At 28.3% G+C, this 26,810-nt stretch overlaps 1 protein-coding gene and 1 long non-coding RNA gene across 12 annotated transcripts in view; both read right to left on the bottom strand.

Annotated features, from left to right (window-relative positions):
- The window catches only part of LOC136075400 (uncharacterized), a 95,555-nt gene that overhangs the window by 30,702 nt on the left and 38,043 nt on the right, over positions 1–26,810 (bottom strand). The window contains exon 2 of one of the 11 annotated variants that reach the window (XR_010635911.1): positions 15,321–15,978. The exons of 9 other annotated variants lie outside the window; for them this stretch is intronic. Coding sequence is in view for 1 of the 2 variants with exons in the window: in XM_065788436.1 (XP_065644508.1) it covers positions 26,651–26,808 (158 nt within the window). In the remaining variant the exon portion in view is untranslated. Of the gene's footprint in view, positions 1–15,320; positions 15,979–26,474; positions 26,809–26,810 lie in introns of those variants that run through there. One more of the 11 variants, XM_065788436.1, reaches the window with a different exon arrangement.
- Positions 25,021–26,043, bottom strand: LOC136074892 (uncharacterized). Its single transcript, XR_010635534.1, has 3 exons — positions 25,915–26,043; positions 25,409–25,812; positions 25,021–25,333 (listed from the first exon to the last, which is right to left on the bottom strand). It is a non-coding gene; the product is annotated as an uncharacterized LOC136074892 (long non-coding RNA).

Here is a 26,810-nt window from a genome sequence, read left to right as displayed (position 1 = left end):
TAAAAACAAGTAAAACTGATTACAAATATAACTTTTTTTTTTTAGGCACTCTCGCGTACTTAACACAAAGAAAGTGGGAATAAAGGAAGGGTGAATTTAGTTCAAATTGGCACATTTGTACATTTAACGTTTGAGTTAGCAAGTTTTAAACTTCAATTGGCATATATCAAATATCGAAGTTTTTTTTTTTTTTTACTATTTTTTGATTTTTAGATAGCGAACACACGTTTGATACGTATCCTTCCCATGCAAGAACTCTTCGGGACAGCCCGGAAAAAATATTATTATTATAGATTATTATTATCATAGATACAACTGTTACAGAATAATATTCTGTGAATGTAACAAATAATTTGTAGACTATGGCAGTCCAAATGTGTTTCAATATTGGTATCACTATGATAAGTGTTATCAAGTCTATGATAAGTGTTATCAATGTTTATCAAGTCAATTTTTAAATTGGAAGTCATTATCAGCCTCGACAACTTCTTTTGGTAGTTGATTCCAATATGTAACAATTCTACTAGCGAAGAAGAATTCTCTTTGGCAAGTGTTAATCTTGGTTTGCTTGATGATAGGGTGTTGATTATTTCTAATTGCTCCTGCAGGACCTTGGAGCTGATGCCAGTGTGGTTTAATTATTGGGACCTGCCAGTTTACTTTTATAAAGCTATTGGAAATTTTAAAATAATCAATTAGCATTCCTCTTATACTTCTATCTTTAAGGGTAGTTAAACCAAGAACTTTGAGTCTTGATTCATAATTAAGTTTACTTAAATCAGGCACTAGTTTAGTATGTTATTAGTACGTTGTTAGTATTTTGCAGGCACTAGTTTACTATGTAGTTAGTATTTGTTGAAGATTTTTCATGTCTTTTTTTCTGTAAGGATTCCATGCTGAAGAAAATGTTTCAAGATGAGGTCTTAAAAATGACGTGTACAAAATCTTGAATGATTTTAGGTTCCAATAAGTGAAAGTTCGCTTAATCATTTCAAGAATACAATTAGCTTTTGACGCGGCTTTTTGGCATTGGATTTCCCATTTTAAGTTGTTTGCAATTATAACACCAAGATCACGATCGGATATTGTTTTCTGTAATTCCTGACCATTTATATAATATTCATGTTTATAAATTTTTCTTATATACATATCTTTACATTTATCATTATTAAATTTCATATGCCAGTCTCAGCCCATTTCGCAGCTGCGTCAATGTCTTTTGAAATGAAATGCTATCTAATGGATTTTTTATGATCGCAATAAGTTTGTATCATCTGCAAAAAGCTTAATGAATTTTGTCATTACTTCTGGCATATCATTAATAAATATAACAAAAAATAGTGGTCCTAAACCAGAACTCAGTTGAATTCCGCTAAGTACATTGCATCAAAATATACAGTAACTACATTGCAATCAGAACGATAGTTATCCATAAGTACTCTCTGCATCATTTCTTTAAAGAATGAGCTACGCCATTTAAGAAGATTACCTTTGATACCATAAGCTTCTAGTTTTGTGATAAGAGCATCATGCGGTACTAGGTCAAAGACTTTAGCAAAATTGAGGAATATTGTATCAACTGAGGTACCGAAGTTTAGCGACTCAGTTATAATGTCTCTAGTAAGTTTGACAGGCAAGATTTATATCTAACAAACCCATGTTGTTGACCAGAGTGCAATTTGTTATCAATGAGATGTTTTGTGATTACTTTTTTATTATTCTTTCCATAATTTTAAATACTACAGACGTGAGCGCAATGGGTCTGTAGTTTGATGGGTTTGTTCTGCTGCCTTTTTTGAATACTGGTGACAGATTTGCTTCTTTCCACTTCGTTGGAATGCACCCTAATTCGTATGAATGTTTAAAAATAATAGATATTATTTTTGAGTAGGTATCTGAGCACTTTTTTAATAAATATGGGTAGATCCCATCAGCACCAGCTTGTTTGTATTCATTTTGCAAATCAAGTTCTGTTTTAATAATTGAGCTCTCGAAAAAATCAGTGTTGAATGGGCAGATTGATTTTGTTCTTGATTTAAAGTGAGAATATTTTTCATTATTTTGGACAGAGTTAAATACATTATAAAAATGGAAGTTGAATTGGTTGTAAATTTCTTGTCTATCAACTAAGGTTACGCCATCTTTTGTAATGAGCGAATTTTACTATTTGCACATGCGTATATTAATTTAGGATTTAGTTTAGCTTTTTTGATCAAATTGGATTCGAAATCAATTTTCTGGGCTTTTATAAGCTTCTTCAATGCTTTACAGTGATGAATATTTTTTTTTGATGGAGTTTTGTTTATTTGAGGCTAAAAATAAGCACCAAATGCTTTTTTTCATTCTTATTTGTATTTTTAAAGTATTAGTTAGCTAATTAGGTTTGTATTTAGTACACGAGATAACATTTTTTCGAGTAGAAATGAATTTTTCCATAGCTAAATTAGTTTCAGTTAATAATTTTTCATACATATCATTAATATCAGTGTCATTAGTAAGTTTTTCAAAATTTAATCTAAATATTTCGAGATACTTAAAAAGTAAGCTTTGTTAATATGGAACTCTTTTAATTCATTTCGATATACTGTAATATATTTTGTTTCAGTTATTAAGCTAAAGCTCACAGAAAAATGTAGATGATTACAACTTGTAGAGCCAAGTGGTAGTCTAATTATTGTATTGTAGATTGATTCAGGACAACTTGTAAAAATAAGATCTAAAATTTTTTTTGAAAACGTTGGTTCAATTATGTTTTGTGTTAAATAGTTAGAGTCAATAAGATATTTGAATGCACTACTGCAGGGTTCACCAGACCCTTTAAGTCTGCTGCCTTTATTACTCTTAATAATGTCAGGATGGTTAAAATCATCCATAAATAGTAGCTTAAGATTTTTATTTGTGTTGACTAGATTACAAGCTTTTTGTATTGAATTATTTATATCAATTGAGACCTCATTTGTTGAGCTAGGTGGTCTGTAAGTACATCCCATAATTAATGTTTCATGATTGCTTATTATAATTTGAGCCCAGATTTGTTCATTTTTTGCTTTGGATAAATCTCTGTCAATAATTTCTAATGAGTTCAAGTCATTTCTAATGTATATAGCTACGGCTCCACCACAACCATTATCACTGTTTTTACTGTAAAAGAGTAATATTAATTGAGTTTACTGATATAATGTTAAACCATGATTCGGTAATTGCTATTATGAGGTAATTAAATGTTGAAATAAATATGTTTAGCTCATTCATTTTATTGTTTAAAGAAGTGGCATTGCAATAGTAACATGTTATTTCGTTTAAATTAAAATGGTTGGAAGGAAAGGGAGGGCTGAGATTAAATAATTTCAATTTTTTTGAGTTCATTCCAACGTATTCCCCAATTGAATTTCTTTCCGTTGTTAACACCATACTTCTTGTTAGTTGATCTCCCGTCTAAGTCGGTTATGATATTTGGAAGGTTATGGTTGCGTAGATTTCTTTCAGCTCGCAGTTGTCTATCAAGAATTCTTTCTAATTTAGTTCTATCAAGATTAATGTACACTTTTTTATGATTTGTTATAATATTTTTTGAATTTTTTAGAGCGGCTTGTTGGGATAAATTAGTTTTAAATTCTAAAAGTATCATTTCGATTGGTTTTGGTGCTGCTTGAGCAAAATTTTTAATTGGGTTTCTTTTTATTCTTCTTCGACTTTTTACATCATTTCTAGTTAGTTGAAGCACTTCAAAAATTCTATCCATTTCAGCTATGTTATGCGCATCACTGTCATGTTCATTTTCTGGGATCCCGTTTATTATTATATTGTTTTCAATACGCGTCTTTTCCTTATTTTTTTTTGCTACCTTTGAAAGTAACAGCGCTTCATTGACTGTGTCTTCTTTTTATCAAAAAGGTTTGACCATTCGTTGATGGGTTTTTTAGGGATATTTTTTAGTTGAACAACTTCATCTTTTGCGGTAGCTAGTTTTGTTTCTAGCGTAGACACTTTTATTACTAGTAAGTTGAATTTGTTCATTTTTTTATTTTTGTTATTGGATGGCGAAGTTAGGATTTCTGCTAAGAACTATACTAATGTGACTGAGGAGATTATTTAGCGTTTTAGTTTGAAATGAAGAAAGACTATAGGAAAAAACAGAACTCATTTTTGTTTTTTTGTCAACAATTGCCAAATTTGGCGCAATACAAAAAATAAATCAAAAATTTTTTTTCAAAAAATATGATTCTCCTGCTTTCAGAAATCGATTGTAAAATAGTTGATACACTCAAGAGTTAGTAGCATAATTTTTCAAACTCATTCAGTTTATAAATATAAAATAATGTATTTGTGTATATAAATTTTCATTGGTATTACCCTTTGAGCGCGACGAGCCACTATCGTGGCTATACCGTCAGAGAGCGAAGAGGCACGTTCGTGGTTCTTCGTGCTTTGAAAAGTGGTCTTTGAAAGTATTTTGACGTAAAAAGTGGACTTTTTACGTCAAAATACCGCTGTCGTACATTTAAAATGGTAGTATTAAATAGAGCACATATTTTCCTATCTTTTGGTATATTGTTTATATATAATTAGTAATGAAAATGAGCAACAGTGAAGAAAGTTTTATGATTGACGAGAGTTGTACTAGCGAAAAATTTTTAAGCTCCTGCGATGACGGTTTATTTGATGAAGGCACATTAGTTTTCATTTAAAAGTTTACACAATATATTATAAATGTATTATTATATATATATATATTATTATTATTATTATTTATTATAAATGACCGAGTATAATAATATGAAGTTTTTTATTTTAATTTTAATGTAGATTTCAGTTCTAAAGCGATGTTGATGTAGATGATGTTGGGGGTAATGTTTTAGATGATTGGGTATTTGTTCTAGGAGATAACCATGGTCCTGGTGTTGTTCACTTTACTGGTGAATCAGGAATCTAGACCTATTGACTTGTTTTTTACTCCTGATTTTTTGCAAAATATAGTTTTTACAAATAATTATGCTGATACGTGGATTCAAAATAATCAATAACATTTGAGGTCCAAAATCAAGAGGTCATGGATGGATTAAACAGGGAAAGACTAATCTTTTAAAGATTACCTAGGAGTCGTAATCAAATTTGTCTTATCAAAAAAGCTAATCTTAAACTGTACTGGAATGTAAGTCATCCTTGTGCATCTACTCCCTGGTTTGTTTCCCGCTTGAATCGTGACCGGTTTCAACTTTTGCTTAAATTTTTTCATTTTACAGACATCCATGTGCCAAATCAACAAGCACTTAATAAAATTTATAAAATTTAGTTTTTATTTGAATATTTTAACAACAAATTTCTTTATTATTATTATCCACAAGAGACATTTCAATAGATGAGAATATGGTTGGCTACAAAGGAAAGACACCACATCTGCATCAATACAAGCCAAACAAACGTCATTCCCGATTTGGGATTAAGTTATGGTGTGTTTCAGACAGCACCAATGGTTATTTGCGTCAATTCGAAATTGGTACGTGAATAAAAGACCCAGATATAGCAGCCATTCCCTATGGTAGGACTTATAGTTTAGTTTTTCGTCTTTTGCGCCAAACTAGTTTCCTCCATCAAGGTCTTCACATAGGTATTGACATTTATTATACTTCTCCTCAACTATTATTAGATTTATATGCTCATCAGACCACTGCAACAGGCACAGTGAGAATCAACAGGAAAGGCCTACCACAAATCTGCACTAAATCAAATTTAAAAAACAAGGAGGTTTGTCAATACAGAAAAGGTCCTTTGTTGTGTGGGGCATACCAAGATGGTAAAAAAAAAACCTACATTACTATCTACTGCTGCCAAATCAGGCCGAAATGCGTAACAGAAGAGGAAATATAGCTATAAAACCAGATGTTGCTGCCCTTTACAATAAAACCATGGGCAGTTTAGATTTCGGTTATACTCAGGTCTATGTGTACTTGTCAGAGCGTAAAACAATAAAGTGGACAACAAAAGTTGCTTTTTGTCTATTTGGTAGGGAAATTTTAAATAGCTATTTATTGTATAAGCTCAATACAAATAAACTTAAGCCAATTTCAAGAATTAATTTTATGATGGCAATAGTGGAAAGTTTGGCCAGAGGTTTTTTTCTAGTGTAAGTAATTTCGAAAAGACGAACATCTAGAGAGATTGAAGTAGCTAGATGTACAATTGTCCCATACCCGTTTCCTTAACATACTGCAAATAGCAATCCATTTTTTTTTTTATTATTTTTTATTTGCCGTATATTAAAATTTACAATGAAATAAATCGTGTTCATAAATAAGAGAGCTGGAGCAAGCAGAAGACATAAACTGTCTTATCATCGAGCACCATATACATTGAAAAAATCGTCAGTTTATATACAAAAATGAAAAGTAGCTAAGTACATAATAAGAATTTTACACACGTTAGTTACAATATAAATATTAATAGAATATAAATATTAGTGTTGAAATATAACGCAATATATCAAAGATTAACAACAACATAAAGGTATTAAAGTTTTTCAACAAAAAATTAAATAAAAAGAAAACTGCAACAAAAGAGATATTTTAAATCAAAGTCATTTTTTAGATAATTTATATTATTTATGTATTTATTTTAAAAGAGATATTTTAAATCAAAGTCATTTTTTAATAAGAGACTCTTAGATTCTTTCCTGAATTGTTCCAAAGAGATGTTTTGAATTTTTTTTTTTTTGTAATGAATTTTGAAAAGTGTTTCCATAGAAACGGCCCACGGTATTGGATTTGGTAAGAACTTAGTTTTAAATTGGTTTTTGGTACAATAAAGTTGTTAATTGAAAATTTAGTAGGATACTTGTGCAAGATTTCAGTGAAATCTTGCACAAGTGAAATCTTGCACAAGCAAGACTAAAGTAACTTACACTAACGTAAGACTTAAATAACTAACACTAAAGACTAAAGTAACTTTACACTAAAGACTAACTTAACTTAACTTAACTTAAAAAGACTAACTTAACTTACACTAAAGACTAAAGTAACTTACACTAAAGTAAGAGTTAAATACAATAGGAGAAAGCCCATGTTTTATTTAAAACATGAATTGTAGAACTTGGTGTATATTAAGTTTATAGATACTTAGGGCACCAACCTTCCTTAAAAGAGGTTCGCAATGAAAAGTTCTGTGCGCACCAAATACAATCCTGCATGCGTGTTTTCGCTTACTATAAAATTTTTTTAATTTACTATAAGTAGTACTACTCCATACAATATTACAGTAAGAGATAAAACTATGAATAAATGAAAAGTAAATTTTTTTAAAGGAAGCAGTGTTTAGATATGGTTTAGTTTTATATAATATGGAAATATTTATTGAGATTTTATTTTCTATGTATTTTATATGAGGTTTCCATGACAAACTTTCATCTAGTATTACTCCTAAAAAATTAACGATTGGTTCCTTTTTAATAAATGTTTTATTGATTAAAAGATTAGGTAATATTAGAGAAACATCATCACCTTTGCTAGGTTTGGAGAATAAAATAAATTTAGTTTTTTCTACATTTAACGAAAGCCTATTACTTGTAAACCACTAGTTTATTTTTAATAGTTCTTCATTAAATATATTAAATAGAACTTTTATGTTTTTGTTGGAATAATAAAGAGTGGAGTCGTCTGCAAACAATATAACATTTAAAATATTCGATGCTAAGTATAAATTATTTATATACAATAAAAATAATAATGGTCCTAAGATTGAACCTTGGGGCACACCACATGTAATGTTTTTTTATTTTTCAATTTTTTTATAAATAATACATTGTGACCTGTTCGCCTAGTAATCTTCAAACCAAAGTAAGTTTTCACTTTTTACTCCATAGATTTCCAGTTTTTTTATAAGTATCTTATGGTTAACAGTGTCAAAGGCTTTTGACAGATCAATAAAAACTCCAAAGTTAAAATAGTCATTATTGAATGCATCTGATACATGATTAATCAGTTCGATTACCGCGTGGTTAGTTGAATTACCTTTTTAAACCCAAGTTGTTTACTGTATAGCAAACTATTTAACATCAAATAGTTATAAAGTCTTTTGTATATAATTCGTTCCAAAAATTTTGAGAAGCAAGGTAAGACGGAAATTGGTCTGTGGTTTGAAATAATAATTTCGTCACCAGTTTTAAAAATTGGAGTGATAACGGCAACTTTAAACTTTTTTGGCACAACACCTAGTTTTAATGAAAGGTCAAAAGTTTGAAATAATGACGGTTCAATGATATAGAAAACTGACTTAACAATATTTACACTAGTTTTGTCAATGTCCGCACTTTTATTACTTTTAAAACTATTAAAAGCATACCTTATCTCGCTTAGATTTAAAGTAGATTCTTCCATAATAGTATTACACGGTTTAATATAAGATTCAAACTTTATGGTACTTGGCGGAATTTTACTCGCCAAGTTATATGGTCACAATCTTGTAAAAATTAATGCAGGAAAAAAATTAAAATGTATAGCTGGGCACCCAACTCGAATCTGCACAGGTTGGCAGTGTTAATTATGTAGTGTTGTGCCTGTTTTTCTAAATATCACACAATAGTTGTGGACTAAAATCATTAAACTGGTTTTAATCTTATACAACCTACAAAAAAATAAAGTTCAAAAGTAGTTGTTTTCTCGTTTGTCTTTTTGTTATGTTTTTTGCCGATTTTTTTGTAGTTTAATTTTTCTGAACGGCGCTAAGTGGGGCAAAATTGCTTCAAAACTGGACGTTTGATAAAAATGAAAAAAGGCGTTATGAAGCATTTTTTGGTGGTAATGTATAAAAGAGTTTCCGGTATTCTGTATCCGGTATTATTCACGTACTTTTTTAGAGTAGGACTATAGAATCTATTATACAATTCATTTAACCCTGTTAAATGAATTGTATAATAGATTGATACAAGGAAAGGTCAAATGCATGATGTATTTATGATGGCCCTATTTAATAGAACTCCATCAAGTGCAGAGCTTGAAGATATGGCTAGATAATAAACATTACGTCATCCTTGTATCAAGGATCCAGAAGCAGTTAATGTTAGTATATTATATATGTACATATTTTTTTATTTTTTGCTTTTTTTATTTGAAAACAGCATTATAACATTTGCTGAACTTCAGTAACCTCTTATAATGATTTTTATCTTTATTTTTTTAATTATTTTTCTAAAATAAGTAATCTATTCATATTGATTTATATTTCGAGTGGTTTTATTTAGAATTGCTAAAAAAATCATTTAAGGAAAATTGTTTTAACAGTTAAAAAATAAGTAAAAGTATCAAACCAATTAAAAGAAAAGAGGATGATCTTCCAAAACAAAAAAAACGTAGTAAAATCAGCAAATCATTCAGTTGCAATAAATTCACTTCTTTTCAAACTAAAGTGTAGCTTTTTAATAATTTAGTACCTTTTTTAATACTTTTTAATTAGATATCAATAGTACCTTTTTTAATACTTTTTAATTAGATATCAATAGCAAAAAGTAATAGCATTTTAGTTAAGATGTATAAAGTGATATATGATATAAAAATATATTGATGAAATACGTTAAAAATATTCTGATTATACTATTTCGCTTATATTTTAAAATATTTTCAATCATTTAAGCAAACACAGAACCTCTTGAAGAAATTGTAGATAGACATTTTGTAAGTCTTCAAAAAGAATTTAAAAAGAAAAAACTTTGTATAGAATCAGTATCTAAATATCTTGATGGGAATTTTCCACGTAGAAGGCAATGGATTTTGGTGACAGAAAAAAAAAGTTAGAATTAAAATTTGACACATTGTTTTCAAGTTCATTTAGAAGTGTATTTTATATATATATATGTATATATATATATATATGAATATATATATATATATATATATATATATATATATATATATATATATATATCCGAGATCCATGAATTGGAGAATTCCGGTCCTATTTGTCTTTCATTCATGATTGTATTGGCAGAATCTTTTCTGCAACATCACAAAGAAAATACCTTCAAAGTTTCAAAGACATTAAATCCTCCTCTCGACTTAAAATCCTATTTAAGATACGTCGATGATAGCCATGCTAGATTTTCAAACATCCAAGAAGCAGAGAAATTCAAAATAATCTTAAATAAACAACACCCTGCAATACAATACACAATTGAGACAGAAAACCATAACATAACTCGGCATTTCCTAGATATAACAACAATAAATAACAGCAAAGGTAAGTATGAATTAAAAGTCTACAGAAAAGAAGTCATTACAAATATTCAAATAAAACTGCACTCGAATCACGACCCCAAAATTTTATGCGCAATATTCAAAGATTATGTTCACAGGGCATACTCCATATGCAGTGTTACACATTTAAAAAATGAGATAAACTTTCTTATTCAAGTTTTTAATGAAGATAGGTACACCGAAAGCCAACTAAAAAGTATTGCAAATCAAATTAGGAAAAAACGGTCCATAAATAACAATAGAATTCAATCCGAGAACAATGCTTTCCCAGCAGTATCATTACCGTGGATACTTTCACTATCACCAAATTTAAGGAAAATATTTAGAAAAGTAGTTTTCAAATCCTAATTTAAGAACAACATTAGCATGTAAAAATAAATCTAGATTGCCCCAAAATAGCCAGCCTGGTAAATATTTAGTTGAATGCAATTGCTCAAAAAAGTATGTAGGAGAAACAAAATTAGAAATTAGAACAAGAATTCAACAACAACAATAAAGTTTAAATGATGGCAAACATTATCAGTCAGCAATTGCAACACATAGCAAGTTTTTCTCTGAAAAAATAAACTGGGAGAAAACTAAAATTCTTAAAGTTGAAATAAAAAAGTTCGACCGTAAGGTACTAGAAGCACTCGAAATACAGAGGCACCAATGTTTCCCATCGAATGGCGGAATAAATCTCGATAATGGGCAATTTGTGAAAACTAAATTTTGGACTCCATTTTTTATATTCTTGCGTAACGAAAAAAGAAGCCATTCAACTGCTGACGTCAGTTAAATAATTTTTTATTAAACTGTTATTTAACGTTCAAAAAATTTTGTAATATTTTACGACCTGATGATAATAATAAATAAATTATTATTTGCATTAAGAGAATTCGTATTGTTTGATGTTTTCTTATTAATATATATATATATATATATATATATATATATATATATATATATATATATATATATATATATATATATATATATATATATGTATATATATATATATATATATATATATATATATATATATATATATATATATATATATATATATATATATATATATATGTGTGTGTGTGTGTGTGTGTGTATATATATATATATATATATATATATATATATATATATATATATATACATATATATATATATATATATATATATATATATATATATATATATATATATATATATATATATATATATATATATATCTTTATTTATTTATATGTGTGTGTCTATTTATGTGTTGTTTTTTTTGAATACATATGCTTTTCATTTTAGTGTGAGCATAATCCAACTGAAAATCTAAATAAAAAGATATTGATGTACAGTAGCGTGCAAAAGTTTAGAAACACCTACTTTTTTTCAGTTTTTAACGCATAACTTTTCATAAACTTTCTCAAATAACCTAAAATTTTAACCGAATATGCTCTATATTATAACAATTCAAAATTCATTTCACAAAATTTTTAAAACTCACCGGTCAATTAATTTTTATTGTTTTTTTGAAAAGGCTATCGTGCAAAAATTTAGAAACAGCTGAATTTGGATTATTATTTTTTTCTATAAAGCTGAAATATTGACTAAAACTTTCAAAATTTACAATTTTTTAATAAAATAGTTTCAATAAAAAAGTTAGTATATGTTGGCATATCCATTTGCCTTTAAAACAGCATCATAGCGACGAGGCATCGAATCAACTAAATTAATGAGAACATCCTGAGGAATATCATACCAACATTCTTTAATCAAACCAAATAAATTTTCTTTGTTGGTTGATTTTCTACCAACTAATTGCCTGCCAATGTACTCCCAAAGATGCTTAATGGGATTGAGATCTGGGCACTGTGAAGGCCATTCAAGAACGTTGACTTTTTTTGATTAAAAATATTCCTTAACAGATATAGCACAATGCTTTGGGTCATTATCTTGTTGAAAGATCCAATTGCAATTCATTTTTTCCTATGCATGGGGCAGCATAATGTTCTTCATTATGTCTAAATAAACTCTTTGGTCCATAATACCTTCTATGCGATGAATGGGACCCAGGTTGTCACGACTAAAACACCCCCAAACCATAACATTTCCTCCTCCATGTTTAACAGTAGGTAACTGATATTTTGGATTGAATCTGTCTCCTATTCAACGTCTGACATATCTAATTCCGTCACTACTGAATAACATAAACTTTGATTCATCGGAGAAAAGGACTTTTGACCAATCATTAACTATCCAACTGAGATGATCTCTCGCAAATTTTGTTCTGGTTCTTAAATTTCTCGCAGATATAAGAGGTTTCTTAACTGGACGGCGACCATACAGATTATTTTGTCGTAATCGACGTTTGGTTGTATCAACGCTACGGTTTGTGCCATGAAACTGACGCATAATTGAATTAAGTTCGACATCAGTCATGCGAGGATTATTCTTGCAAAACCTTACTAATAATCTATCAGCCTTTTCAGTTGTAACTATAGGTCTTCCAGAGCGAGGCTTGCTTTCAATAGTTTTGCGCTGACGAAACCTTTTCATAATGTGACATATTCCTGGTTTAGAAACATTGTAAAGTTCAGAAATCCTTTTGTAAGTCATTTTTTTCCCCACAGCTTTTATAATCAAATTCTTTATTTCATCTGAAACTTCCTTAGCCTTTCCCATGCTTTTAAAATATCAAATATTAAAAAACTTTACAAATAATTTCTCAATTAGTTATACTTCATTGCTTTTGAAATATCTCATGTTAATTCAAATAATAAATTTCAGAAAACATTTGACCTTATATAATGCTTTTGTTTACAAAAACCTGATCTTATTGCGGGTTATTATACTGTTTCTTAACTTTTGCACGGTAGCCTTTTCAAAAAAACAATAAAAATTAATTGACCGGTGAGTTTTAAAAATTTTGTGAAATGGATTTTGAATTGTTACAATATAGAGGGTTAGTACCCAAAAACCCAAACCCAAAAACCCACTCAAAAACCCACCAAAAACCCAAGACCAAAAACCCACTAAAAACCCAACTTAGTGGGTTTTTGGTCTTAAATTTTTTATTATTTATTGTTTTTTATTCATAAATCAATTTCCATTAACACAGCTGCTCAACAATTGTTCTAACAAAAACAAAACATGAAGTTTATTAAATCAATAAACTTCATGTTTTGTTTTTGTAATAAATAATTGAAAATTTTATTTTACTTGGAGCAATAACATTCAAACTTAAACATTTAAAACAAAGTTATCTAACAACTTAGTCATCAGCAATTGTGCATCTTGATCTTAAATGTCTGTAAATTCGTACAAGCATTTCAGCTTTTTCTCTTCCTAAACGATTCCTAATTTTGCTCCAAATAATCCCAAAAGATGAGAAAAATCTTTCAATGGATCCAGAACTAGCTGGACATGTGTGCAACTGCCGTAAAAATTTTGCAAAATTTGCAGGCAATTTGGAAGACTTAAATTCCTTCATTTCTATAATTCTCCACCAATTTGTTGATGATGTTGTGCTTTTTACACTATCGTTGAATAAATATGTTGGGAAACAATTAGCATCTTTTAGTTTAAATGCATAGTAGCCTGGCATAAATTCAGGATGGACTTTGTTTAATCAATCCTCGGCTTCTTCATCTTGACTTCTCTCCAATGTTCTTCATAAGTAAATAAGCAAAGTTATAAAAACTTGACATCTGTTTTTATTTAAAATTGATCAGATGCAATATTTTAATTTTTTTACAAATGTTTAGTTAACTTCATATTTTGGATCTGTTAAATTGGCCAGAAAATGACATGGAACAATTGCTTTCTTAAACCTCTTCAAAATATCATCTTTGTACAAAGCCAACTTTTCATTATGTATGAGGCTTTGCCAAATCTCAACTGCCTTAGACAAAGTTGTATCGTCTGCCTGCAACTACAGTAAACACAATAATTTTGTCAATAATTATGTAAATAAAGTTAATGATGGCATGGTGCCTAATATAAGTAGTTTTAGTATAGTTATTATAATTAAATTTAATACATCCAGTTACTAACTAATTTTATTAACCTTATCTAACGCAACACCAACAATTTTCAGTTGTGCATATAAATTTATTGCTTCTCTCTGTATTGACAGATTGTCAGTTAGGCTTCCTATCGAAGGATCAATGGATTTTATGTGCTCACCTCTAATTTCAACGTACAGAGAACGATTAGAAATGTATGTCTGTAAACAATCTAGTTGGGAGTTCCAGCGAGTATCATTTGGTAGCTGTGGCATAAGTCCACCTTTTTCCAATAACCATCCCTATAATACATTTATTCAAGAAAATTTAACAAAGAAATATTAAAAAATAATTTTGTTAAAATAAAGCTAGGATCTCTGTTGTCATAATTATCATTAGGCTTATATCATTAACACAGCTGTTTTATTTCAAAGTATTTTATTACAGAATATGATCAATAAGTAAATAACAATCTAGAATTCAATACATACGTGTGGTTGGTGATGATTACGAAAATATTTATGAATTGCTATAATATGCTTTACTATAGACTTCGGAGAGACATCCTTTTCAACCAAATTTAAATAATGAGCAGAGCAACCATATGTTATCAACATAGGGGCTTCAGCCTGCAAAAGTTTTCTCATTTTAGACATTTTATTTTCATTGTCAGTGCATACTGCAAATACCTAAAAAAAAAAATGCATATATATATATATATATATATATATATATATATATATATATATATATATATATATATATATATATATATATATATACATATATATATATATATATATATATATACATATATATATATATATATATATATATATATATATATATATATATATATATATATATATATATATATATATATATATATATATATATAAAGTAAAACAGCTAAACATTTAACACTTACATCTTTATTGAATGTTTCTTTAGCAACTTTGATTGCATCCTTAGCAGCTTGAGTGCAATATTCTGCTGTTATCGATTGGCTTCCATTGTCAATTGCAGAAATGAGATAGGGTTTATTTCCATTATGGATGCTATGAGCAATTATAGAATCATTTCTGAATGTACTCCAATCTTGAATTAGGGTAACAGCACAATCATCAGCAAAATCATTTGTCATTAAATTGATTACTTCTTCATTTATCTTTACTAAGAGTTCTGAAGATATCTGTTTTCTATTTGGTGGCTCATATCCAGGTCTAAGTTTTTTAAGCAGCTTGGTAAATTCAAGATTTTCTACTACATTAAACGGTATATTTGCTGAAAAAAAAAACCTTGCAATTTGTAAATCCAGTTCATCCTTCTGATTGCTTGTTGTTGTAGTAACAAATTTAGAAATGGATGTTTGCTGTTGCATCGTCATTGCAGTTGACTGAATAACTGACGAATAAGAAGAATCACTAATAAAGCTTAAGAAATCTTGCTCATTATCATCGGACAGGTTAGACTTATTTGATACTGCAGATGTAGATGGTCTTGACTCTAAAACTGATATATCACTTAATACTTCAACAGAATTATTAGCGCTTCCTTTATTCTTTCTTCTGCATTTATCCAAATGGATCTTAAATCTCTCTATTTTTTTAATTATGCTCACTTTGCAATAATTACAAATTACTCTATTTGGTTGATCACTTACTATGGTCACTTCATTCCACTCACTAGCCTTATTTCTTCCCCCTGAATGATACTTTGGCATGTTGAAGAAGTATAATCTACTTATATTTTAAATTTAACTAAAAAGATAACTCTATTTAAAGATAGATTTATACTATAAAAAAATGCAATCTGATTATTAATTAAGCTTTTGTATAATTAAGCTTTTTTATAAGAAAATATACCTGTAAAGAATGAAAAATAGCTTTATTATATTATATTATAAACTATAAAAAAGTTGTAAAGATATTTTTAAATTTGTTACTAAAGGTTTATACCAAACTTTAGCAAAAACCCAAAAACCCACCCAAAAACCCAGTTGGGTTGGGTTTTTGCTCAGAAACCCGGGTTTTTGCCAACCCTGGCACATACGGTAAAAATTTCAGGTTATTTGAGAAAGTTTGTGAAAAGTTATGCGTTAAAAACTGATAAAAGTTAGGTTTTTCTAAACTTTTGCACGCTACTGTACATTTAGTTTATTTACATTTAAGTACATTTTGGCCAAGAGGTTCTTATAATGAATGGACATAATATTTTTAAGTCTTTTAAATATTATCAGTCTCTTGCATTAATGAAATTTTGCTCTAATATCTGAGTATTATACTTAGACTATCAAAGATGTTCTGAAATTGTTGTGAAAACGTTTTTTTCTTATATTAAAAAGTTAGTATTTCTTGTTTTAAGAAAAATTAGTTCCTATGCTATGGACAAGAAATGATATTCTTGATTTTAGTTTTTTTTTTCTCAATTCAAGATTTACGATATTGCTGTGTATGAAACAAAAAAACTAAAAACAAAAAGTATACATTTTCAGTTGAAAAGATAACTTCTTTTAATTTCTGTATGAAAGAAGTAAAAGTTCATTTCAAAAACAAATCAAAATTAGACAAAACTATTTTATTTTATATTCTATTCCATAAACCGCGATGAGAAATAAATAGCTGTTTAAATTTAATTTGGCAGAAAGGTTCTTTTTCAAATGGGAAGATTGTAATTGTTTATGGGTTTTACATTATAAAGGTTTGTAAATACATTAGAAGATAAATGATTTTATATTTAAACATAAAATATTATAAATATTTAATTTTGTATACATTTAAAGCTTTCACAAAACAAATTAAGCGAGCTGTATGTTTCTGATGCGAATAAAACGATTTAAATATAGTTTTGTTCCCATTTTTTGCAGTTTAAATGGATGGACAGTTGCCAAAGTGCAATGGATAAACAAATAGTATAGTTGCTTTAATTGTTGTTTATTTAACATATGCCTCGCTTTACATATTAATCCAATTTGCAGTTTTTATGAAGGTTTTACCGATTTATTGTTTTCAGGATAGGTTTTTGTCTACAAAAGCTCCAAGAAGTTTTGTAATTTTTTCCTTTTTTATTGTTGTATTATCAATGAAAAGATTAGGTGTTGTATTTAAAAGACTTTTATTCCGGATATTGGATTATAATGTGTCCATTCTAAAAAGAAGGTTTGTGTCATCAGCTAAAAATTACAGTCGTTAAGTAAGAGGGTTTGTTAAGTTCATTTAAATATATTAAAAGTGATATGGTCTCAACTATGGATTCCAGTGGACACCACATGTTACATTTATTAATAACTGCAAAGAAGAGTCTTGGATATTAACGAGCTGCTTAAGATTACTAAGATCACTTTTTGAACCAGATTAGGGATTCATTTTTAATGCTATAGAGTTCTAATTTTTTTAATATAATGTGGTGATCAACAGTATCAAAATCTTTATGCAAATCGATGAATACTCCTAGTGTATAATGAGAATTTTTATAAGAACCAAAAATGCTGCGTGTTAGTTGGAGTATGGCGTGTTCAGTAGAATTATTTCTCTGAAAGCAAAATTAACTATTGTATAAAAGTTTAGTATCAAAAAAATAATTGTAGACTCTGTTATACATTAATTTTTCTAATATTTTAGAGAAAGCTGAAAGATAATTTGTAATGTTGCTTTAAAATAGGAGTTGATTTAAAAAATAGCAGTAATTTTTTGCATTCTTTTAGAAAATATGGAAAGAATCCCTGAGCAAAAAATCTTTTACAAATTTTAAAGAAAATATATTTTAAAGAGTCAAAGGAGTCTATTACAACATTTTGCCTTATTTTTTTTTATCTAAGCACTGCTTCAAATTTGCTGTTTGTTAGGTTTGAAAAATTTTGTACTTTGAATTATGTTGGTGATAACAACATAATTCAAAATCGTACAAAATAGTAATCGTTCAAAATCGTAAACAAGTCAGTAAAGTAACTTCTTTCGCATTTTTGCGGAGTTTTTCAAAGTGATTTTTATAACTAAAGTTATTTTTATGCTTGAATGATTTAGATTTTAGATAACAATACGGTTGTTATACAGTCATTTCATTTTCGATGATTTTTAAGTCTTTTAGTTATGTCCAAGTCCAAAGTCCAAGAAATAAATCTAAATATCTGAAAATTTCAAAAACCGAAAAAAATTTTATTAAAATTTCATTTCAACAATAATTTCTGGTTCGCATACCTTTTGTCACTTTTCTTGACATTTTAGCTTCAAATCAGCCGAATTTAAAGTTAACATTTAAATGAAATTTAATTTCGGTGTTTACGTTTACTTAACCGTGAACCCTATTCCTAACCCTCGCCCAAAATCAATATTTCACCATTTATAGCATTAACTCATCATTTAAACCACTTTATTATTACTATTATTATTATTATCAAAATTCCACGATTCTTTTTCTGCTTATAATAGAAAGGGTCTATGCTTCAGATATTTAAAAACATAGTAGATACAACAAAAAATTAGTCACTAAACTCAACATTCCACAGACTAAGCATTAATTTTCCACAAAGTAATTGGCACAACCTTTTTTAAAGATTAATTTTTTTTTAAGTAAACTCACTCATAAACAAGTTACTTCTAACCAGGGTTGTTACGACATAATATGTCTGGCAGATCTGTCGACATATTTTCTGCCGACATAAAATATGTCCCACATTTTTTCTATCGACATATTTTGAAATAACTTTATGTCTGAATTATTTTCTGCTAACATAAAATATGTCAGCAGAAAAAAATTCAGTTTTTTAAGTAAAAAATCCTTCTTTAATTTATCTTTTGGTTTTTTGAAAATCGCAAAGACTGGGAAATGTTATATCACTTCTCAAAATACCAGATTTAAAAGTGGAAAGGCAAAGTTTATGTTTTATTTATGATTTTTTCTTTTTAATTATGTTTATTTATGTAATTAAAAGACCAGATTTTAAGTTTTTATGGCATTATAATATAGGGGAGATGTATATCACAGAAATGTTTAGAATTTGAACTTATGCTTTTAAATGAACCTTAAGAAATTAAACTTTAAGAGCCCTCTGTTAGGTTTTGTGTTTTCATTTTTATTATATACATTCAAATTAATAAAAACATAAAATATGTCAGACATATTTTCTATCGACATATTTTGACATAATTTTATGTCTGAATTATTTTCTGCTGACATAAAATATGCCAGACAAATTTTCTATCGACATATTTCGACATAACTTTATGTCTGACATATTATTTTATTTCAATCTAACAAATTTATTGCGTATTTCAGCTTAATTTAAAGAGTAAAGTGAAAATAGATTAACAAATTTGTTGCTTTTTTGTAATCAGTTATGCTGCATAAAACTTTTAATTTAATCCTTATAAGCAAACATCAGTTGTTTCATAAAGGTCTTTTTCTGCCCTTTTTAGCGATGCATCATTTGATAGTATTGACTAATATTGACTAATATTTACTAGTATTGATGCATCATTTGATAGTATTGATTAGTATTGATTAGTATAGGCGGTTTCCCTAATAAGAATGTCAAAACCATCTCAAGCTGAGTTTTTATTACTGAAAGTCGTTTTTATTAGTATGACTAAACTTAAAATTATTCTTTTGATTAAAATAATAATAGAAAAAAACATTTTCAGTTATCTTTAATTAATAGTTGATCTTGAAAAATGTTTCATTATGAAAAATTGAATTCAAAAGATTCTAATAATTTATAACTAATTACGAATAATATACTTATAGTTATAATAGTTATGATATATTTAACATTAAAAAAACTGACAATTGCATTATAACTGCAAAGTTAACTTCCATAAATTTGTATAAAATGTTTTGAGTGAAATACATATTTTAATAATTATTTTTTTCGTTTTCCTTACGATTTAAAGTCAAAAATGAAGAATAATTTATTAAATGAACAAGTGAAAACTCAATTTGAAATTAATGTTAAATGTGCAAAAAATTTTACAAAGGCAAATTAAGTAACCTCAAAGATCACCTTCTTCGAAAACACAAAGAAAAAGCCGACGAAATTGAATTAGTTGAAGCTACCCCAGCCACAAGGCATCAAAATGGCAATGAAATTCAATTAATTAAACGAATCAAGCTAGAAGTTGATGTAAATCCATTAATTAGAGAAATGATTCGAATAATGATGCGCCGTAACTTGTCTTTAGCATCAGCTGATGAAATCGGACAAATGTCTTTAGTAAAAAATGCACTCAAAAAATTTAAAAATTTTATAAACCGTCAGAGCAAGAAACGCTACATTCAACATGCATGTGAAAATATTTTTTCGCTAATAAGAGAAGAAACTGAAAATGTTCTTATGTCGTTGATGTTTGATAGTGCGTCGCGATATGGAAGAAACGTGTTTGGAGTTAGTTGGAGATATATCAAGGACGGGGAAATAGTTGACAGAACCTTAGGCATAGTTACTCAAGAAGGTCGACAGTTTGGCGAAATTTTGGCTGCTCAATTGGAAAATGTGATTGGAAAAATTGGAAAATGTGCTAATGATATCTACTCAACTTGCACAGATCAAGTAAAAAATATGATGAAGGCTTAAAATATTCTCCAAAATGCACAAGATCAAATAAAAGTCATCCTTGAAATTTATGGTGATGAATTTATAGATTTCGAAGACGAGGAAACTGATATTGGCGCTTCAGAGAACCTAGAAGGGAATTATAGTGAAGCCCTCACTGTTTGCGTTGAAAAATCGGTTGAATTGTTTTGTTCAGCCATGTTTTGTGGCGCACATGTGTGTCAGCTAGTTGCCAAGGACGTAACGTCAATGTTTGAAGATGCATTGAATAATTTAAGAAAGAATGCTATTGAATCCAAAAAAGCAGAAAATATTCAAACATTTAAAAATTAGATAAAGATATTCGTCAACTAATTTTAAAATGGGCTCTTAATGAAGTGCGAGTGACATTAGACGTTGAGTTCAACATTCTTGCTTACTGGAAGAAAAATCAAAAAACAAAATGAGATCGACCCTAAGAAATTTTGCAAGTAGTTTACGGTGCAGTGTTCTCCAGCGTAAAAGCTGAACGTGATTTCTCTGGATTCGCTTTGGTTTATAGCCATCTACGTACTCGCATTTCAAATGATTTCTTAAACTCTATCATGGTGGTAAAAAGCAATCTGGATTTAATTGATAAATACAATTCGTTTAAAAAACTAGTTTACTTGTTTAAAAAACAATTCCCATTTTCTTTTAGTCAAACTTCAAAAAAAAGTCTGTTTTTCTACAAGGTCTCTTAATTTGCAATAGAATCTTTTGAGATTCAATTTTGTCTTTATAGAATCTTTTGAGATTCCATTTTTCATTATGAAAACATTTGAGGAATTGTCAATTATTTTATTGTTAAATAAATCATAACTATTATAACTATAAGTATATTATTCGTAATTAGTTATAAATTATTACCGGTTAGTCTTCTTAATATGAATTTAACGAGCTGAATATAATTTTTGCGAAATATTTCAAATTCTTCAGTTTAAATGAATTTGATTTGGCACGAAATTTTTGAAATTATGTGAACCGTTTTTTCATAGAATCTTTTGAATTCAATTTTTCAAATTACTTAAAAGTAACTGAAAATGTTTTTTTTGTTATTAATCAAAAGAATAATTTTAAGTGTATTCATACTAATGAAAACCACTTTCAGTAATAAAAACTCAGCTTGAGATGGTTTTCACATTCTTATAAAAGAAATTGCCAATACTAATCAATACTATCAAATACTATCAAATGATGCGTCAATACTAGTCAATATTAGTCAATACTAATATTGTACAGAAAAGGCAGAAAAAGACCTTTATGAAACAACTGATGTTTGCTTATAGGGATTAAAATAAAAGTTTTATGAAGCAAAAAAACAACAAATTTGTTAGACTATTTTCACTTTTACTCTTCAAATTAAGCTGAAATGCGCAATAAAATTTTTAGATTGATTTTTTCTTCAAGAATATCAAACAGCAAATATGTCAGACATAAAGTTATGTCAAAATATGTCGATAGAAAATATTTGGGACATATTTTATGTCAGTAGAAAATAATTCAGACAAATTTATGTCAAAATATGTTGATAGAAAATATCTGGGACATGTTTTATGTCGGCAGAAATTGTGTCTCAGACATATTTGACAGATAACAACCCTGCTTCTAACTTACATTTTACTCAGTTCAGTTCGTTCAAAATTAGAAAATTGTCAAGCTGATTATTGCCTTTCGATTGAAATTATTGAACAGATTTGCATCAACTACAGATTGCTGAAGCAACGTCAGATTGCTGAAAAGACTGAAAACTTGATTTGATTGAGCACACTCTAGCCATTTATATTTGACGTCAAGTATGCACCCTTCCACCATGTGGAAGGGTGCATACTTGTAAGAATTTGAAGGCAACGAGTTGTATTTGTGGTCTTCAAATTAGTTAATAAAATTAATTTTTTATTTATTTGTTTATTTTTACAATGAATCCTAAAAAAGTACCAACTAGCTTTGAAAAAAGTTAGTTGGTACTTTTTTAGGTTGAATCCTAAAAAAGTACCAACTAGCTTTGAAAAAAAAATCCTCAAAACGAAAATTTAACCGACTGAATTGTGTCAAATAGCCGACTAAATTCGTAAAAAAACGACTTTAACTTGAAAATCACCTTCTTTGGGGGGAGGGGGGGGGTGTAACACCCCTTCCCCCAAAAAATCGCCTCTGATTGCCATAAGTTAAGTAACTATTGATGAATGCAAACTAAAGCTGAGTTAGTGTAGATTTGTATAGGATTTGACTGGTTTTATATAAATATTTATAATATAAATATTTATAAATATACCAATATTTCTCGAGATATTATTGCGAACATGTTTAATATGATCTCTTCAGGATTAATTTTCATCTATTAAAACACCAAGCAATTTGTTTGGGAAAGAGCGCTCAATTTTAATGTATATATATATATATATATATATATATATATATATATATATATATATATATATATATATATATATATATATATATATATATATATATATATATATATATATATATATATCATTGGTAAGGATGTAGGAATATATTGAAATATTCGTTTAAAATGGAATAAGGAGAACTTAGTTTTTTCATGTTTAAAGGCTGTTAGCGTTAGCATTAAGCTAGTTTGATATTTATTATAGTTTTTTGATTGCTACTTGAAATAGAGAGATAATGTTACTATGAGAATAAAATAAAGTGGTGTCGTCAGCATACGAGATAGTAGTTATAGTATTTGATACTCTATATATATCGTTGACATAGGTTAAAACCGTAGAAGGCCTAAGATGGAGCTTTGTGGAACCCCACATAGGTTTTTTTGTCTGAAATCATTCAATCAAATCATCATTTAGAGATATAAACTGTTTTCGATCAGTTAAGTAACTAGTAAAACCATTTAGTAAGTTCAGTTAAGTAACTAGTAAAACCATTTATGGTACATATGGCTCCATATTATTTTAGTTTTTCTAGTAAAATCTGATGATTGACGGTGTCAAATGCAGATTGACAAATCTAGGAATATACCTAAAGTGAGTTTATTATGAGAATAATTTTTTTATTTGCTCCGCTTGAATAACTTCAACTAATTTTATAAGTGCATGCTCAGTAGAGTAAGTTGATCGAAAATCATATTGGTTACAATAGAAAAGATTGATTTCATTCAAAACTGCAAATAGCCTATTATACATAATACGCTCAATGATTTTTGTGAAAAAAAACACCGATATAGGTTGATAATTTTTCACCAGACTTTCATCTCCTGTTTTAAAAATGGGTGTAATCTTTGCAACTTTCAGTTTATCTGGAAGAATACTTGTTCTAAGCAATTTGTTCAAAATATCTTTTAAAACTTCTTAAATAAAACCATAGCAATCTCTTATTATGCTACCTGAAATAGAATCACTATCTGTTGCTTTGTTTGTGTTTAATTTTTTCATCAAATCATCAAGTTCTTCACACGTAAGTTATTTAAATGCTATGTTTTTATCAGACTTCATAAGATAGTATAAAAAATGTGCAGGAGTGTGTTTAATTTTACAGGCTGTGTCTGTATTGACAAAAACTCGTTAAATTTTGTGAACGTGTTATTTTGTAAACAAAATTTTACACTTCATTAGTGTAATGTCTATAGTAATCACACTTAGACGTTTTTTTCGCGTTACTTTTCTGTTCTAACAGCTTGCTTTTGAAGTATGTAGTTGTGGCTATTTTTTCCTTGTACACAAGTCAGAAATTTAAGGTTTAAGTTTACTATCCGAGTACCCCAAAAATGTTAACAAATATTGTAAGGGTGCATCTGGACACTTCATTTTCATATTTAGAAAAATCTGGGAGGTATCACATTTTTAGAAAATTGAAATAGAAAATCTGCTAAAAAGTCATTATTTTCGTACTTAAAAAAACTAAATATATTGACGGAACAATAAAGTTAACAGGAAAATTAACAGTAAAACATAAAATAACTTTATATTCCAAGTTTTTATGCTCTTAAATTTTGTATTTACACATCAACTTCATTAGACAGCTCTTGGACATATCTAAGTTGGTGAAAAAGGTTTAGATATGCTTGAATTATATTAGGAACATAGTATGCTTAGTAAAGTAGAACATATTGATAGAATATAAATAATTTATTAGTATTGTAATATAGTAAAATATTAGTATTGTATGTCTAATAACCTAATATATATAAATAATAATAATATAATAAATAATAAATAAAATCTTTCAAAAACTGTTTGTACTAATATATTTATGTCTTTTTGAATAAATATACAAATTTTTTTAACTAAAGATTTCAATAATGTTTATGTTTTCATGTACAATTAATGTTCAATAACTTATAAATTATTTGAACTGAACACTTCAGCAATTCTTTTGCTTCTTTCCTTATGTTTGTTGCTGTACTGCGAGACTCCAAACCTGTTTATTACACTTTTCATCTTGGAATGGCAACATTCAGATGTCTGCTCATTAAACTGCCCAAGGGAAAGGCTACTCAAATCAACAAATGTTTCCAGATGTGCTGTTACAGCATGTACTTTCCAAGTAACCGTGAGCTGTTTACCTAAAAACTAAAAAAGCTTACTATAAATATGTTTATCAATAACTTGGTTTTAAATACAAAGGGTAAAGAAAACAGCAATTACCTCTCTGCAATAGTCTTGCGCATCCTTATAGCTTTGTGTAAAACTTTTAATTAAAATTGAATAGTTTGGGTCAAGTTTATAGCCAAAGACACTATGAACAACCTTATTAAATTTTCTCATTGTTTCTAAGAGAGGATACAGTTCAACAGGCATTATCAACTCAAGTTTGTCGCAACTTTTAAGTATCTCTCTACACGTGTTTCCTTCAAATGTTCTTCATGGTAACCTTTTCGAAGGCATCCAATGCTCTTGACCCAATCTATAAATCCAGGCCAAAGTTGCATTATAAATGCTGCCACATGGTTAACAAATCCCATCAGAAGGTGAAGTTCTGGTAATGGAATCTCTCTTATTATACTTAGGGATTTGTCTTCTATCTTAAGCAGACAAGGATTAATGACATTCTAAATATATGGAAATAAATTTTTTTTATCCTATTTAAAATGATGAAATGGTAATGGATGATAAGTTTCGAAAATATTTACAATATATTTATTCATTTATACCTTATATTCTTTCATTCTTTTCACCGGAGATCCTGCAGATGAATACAGTTCATAGTAATTATTCAAAAATTGAAATGTTCTTAACTCTCCAGCAAATAATTCTGAAGAACCTTCACACCATGCACAAGCATACTTTCAATTTATAAATATATTGTAGGGTACAAAAACCTTTTCCTAATATAGTTTTTACCATGATATGTCTTATTATCTTAATATTATTTAAAACAAACACACGGAAATTCCTAGCAATATGTTGATTAACTTTATGTCAGAAGCCAATGAGTACTTGCATTCATGCAACTTTAATCTTTCCACAATCATTGTCATGTTAGAATGATTCTCACTTACCCTTTCACAATAAGATCCTCCACCTTTAATATATATATAGATATACTTACACACATACATATTTGTATATAAATATGTACAAATAATATTTTTTAAAACAAGTTTTCAAAAAGACGATAATTAAAATATCACAAGTAATATAAATTAAATAAATTAAATACAAATACCTGAATCTATTCCAACCTTTACAAATTTATTTTGTGGAACCTGCCCTCGATATTTCATTACAAAATCCGGAAATGCTGTAATATCTTCAATATATACCAAGTGTCTCTTCACTGTAGCATAGTCATTATCATTTTCTTTTTCTTGAAAGTCTAATAATTCAGTGACATAAAAGTTGGAAAGTAGTTTACTTTTTTCATCCAGGGCTTTCTCCATGTTTGACTCAAACTTTACAACGCTTTTCCTCAAATTTTTTTAACATTTCATTTGACTTCAATTGACTAAGTCCTAAGGTATTTACCAAAACTTCTACTTCATTATAAGGAATCTTTCTCTGGTCACTTTCCCGAGTACCGAGTGTAATATGAATACTTTTACCTCCT

This window comes from Hydra vulgaris, chromosome 01 (genome assembly GCF_038396675.1).
Source record: "Hydra vulgaris chromosome 01, alternate assembly HydraT2T_AEP".
Lineage (NCBI taxonomy): Eukaryota > Metazoa > Cnidaria > Hydrozoa > Anthoathecata > Hydridae > Hydra > Hydra vulgaris.
This window is presented reverse-complemented; position numbering and strand designations above follow the sequence as displayed.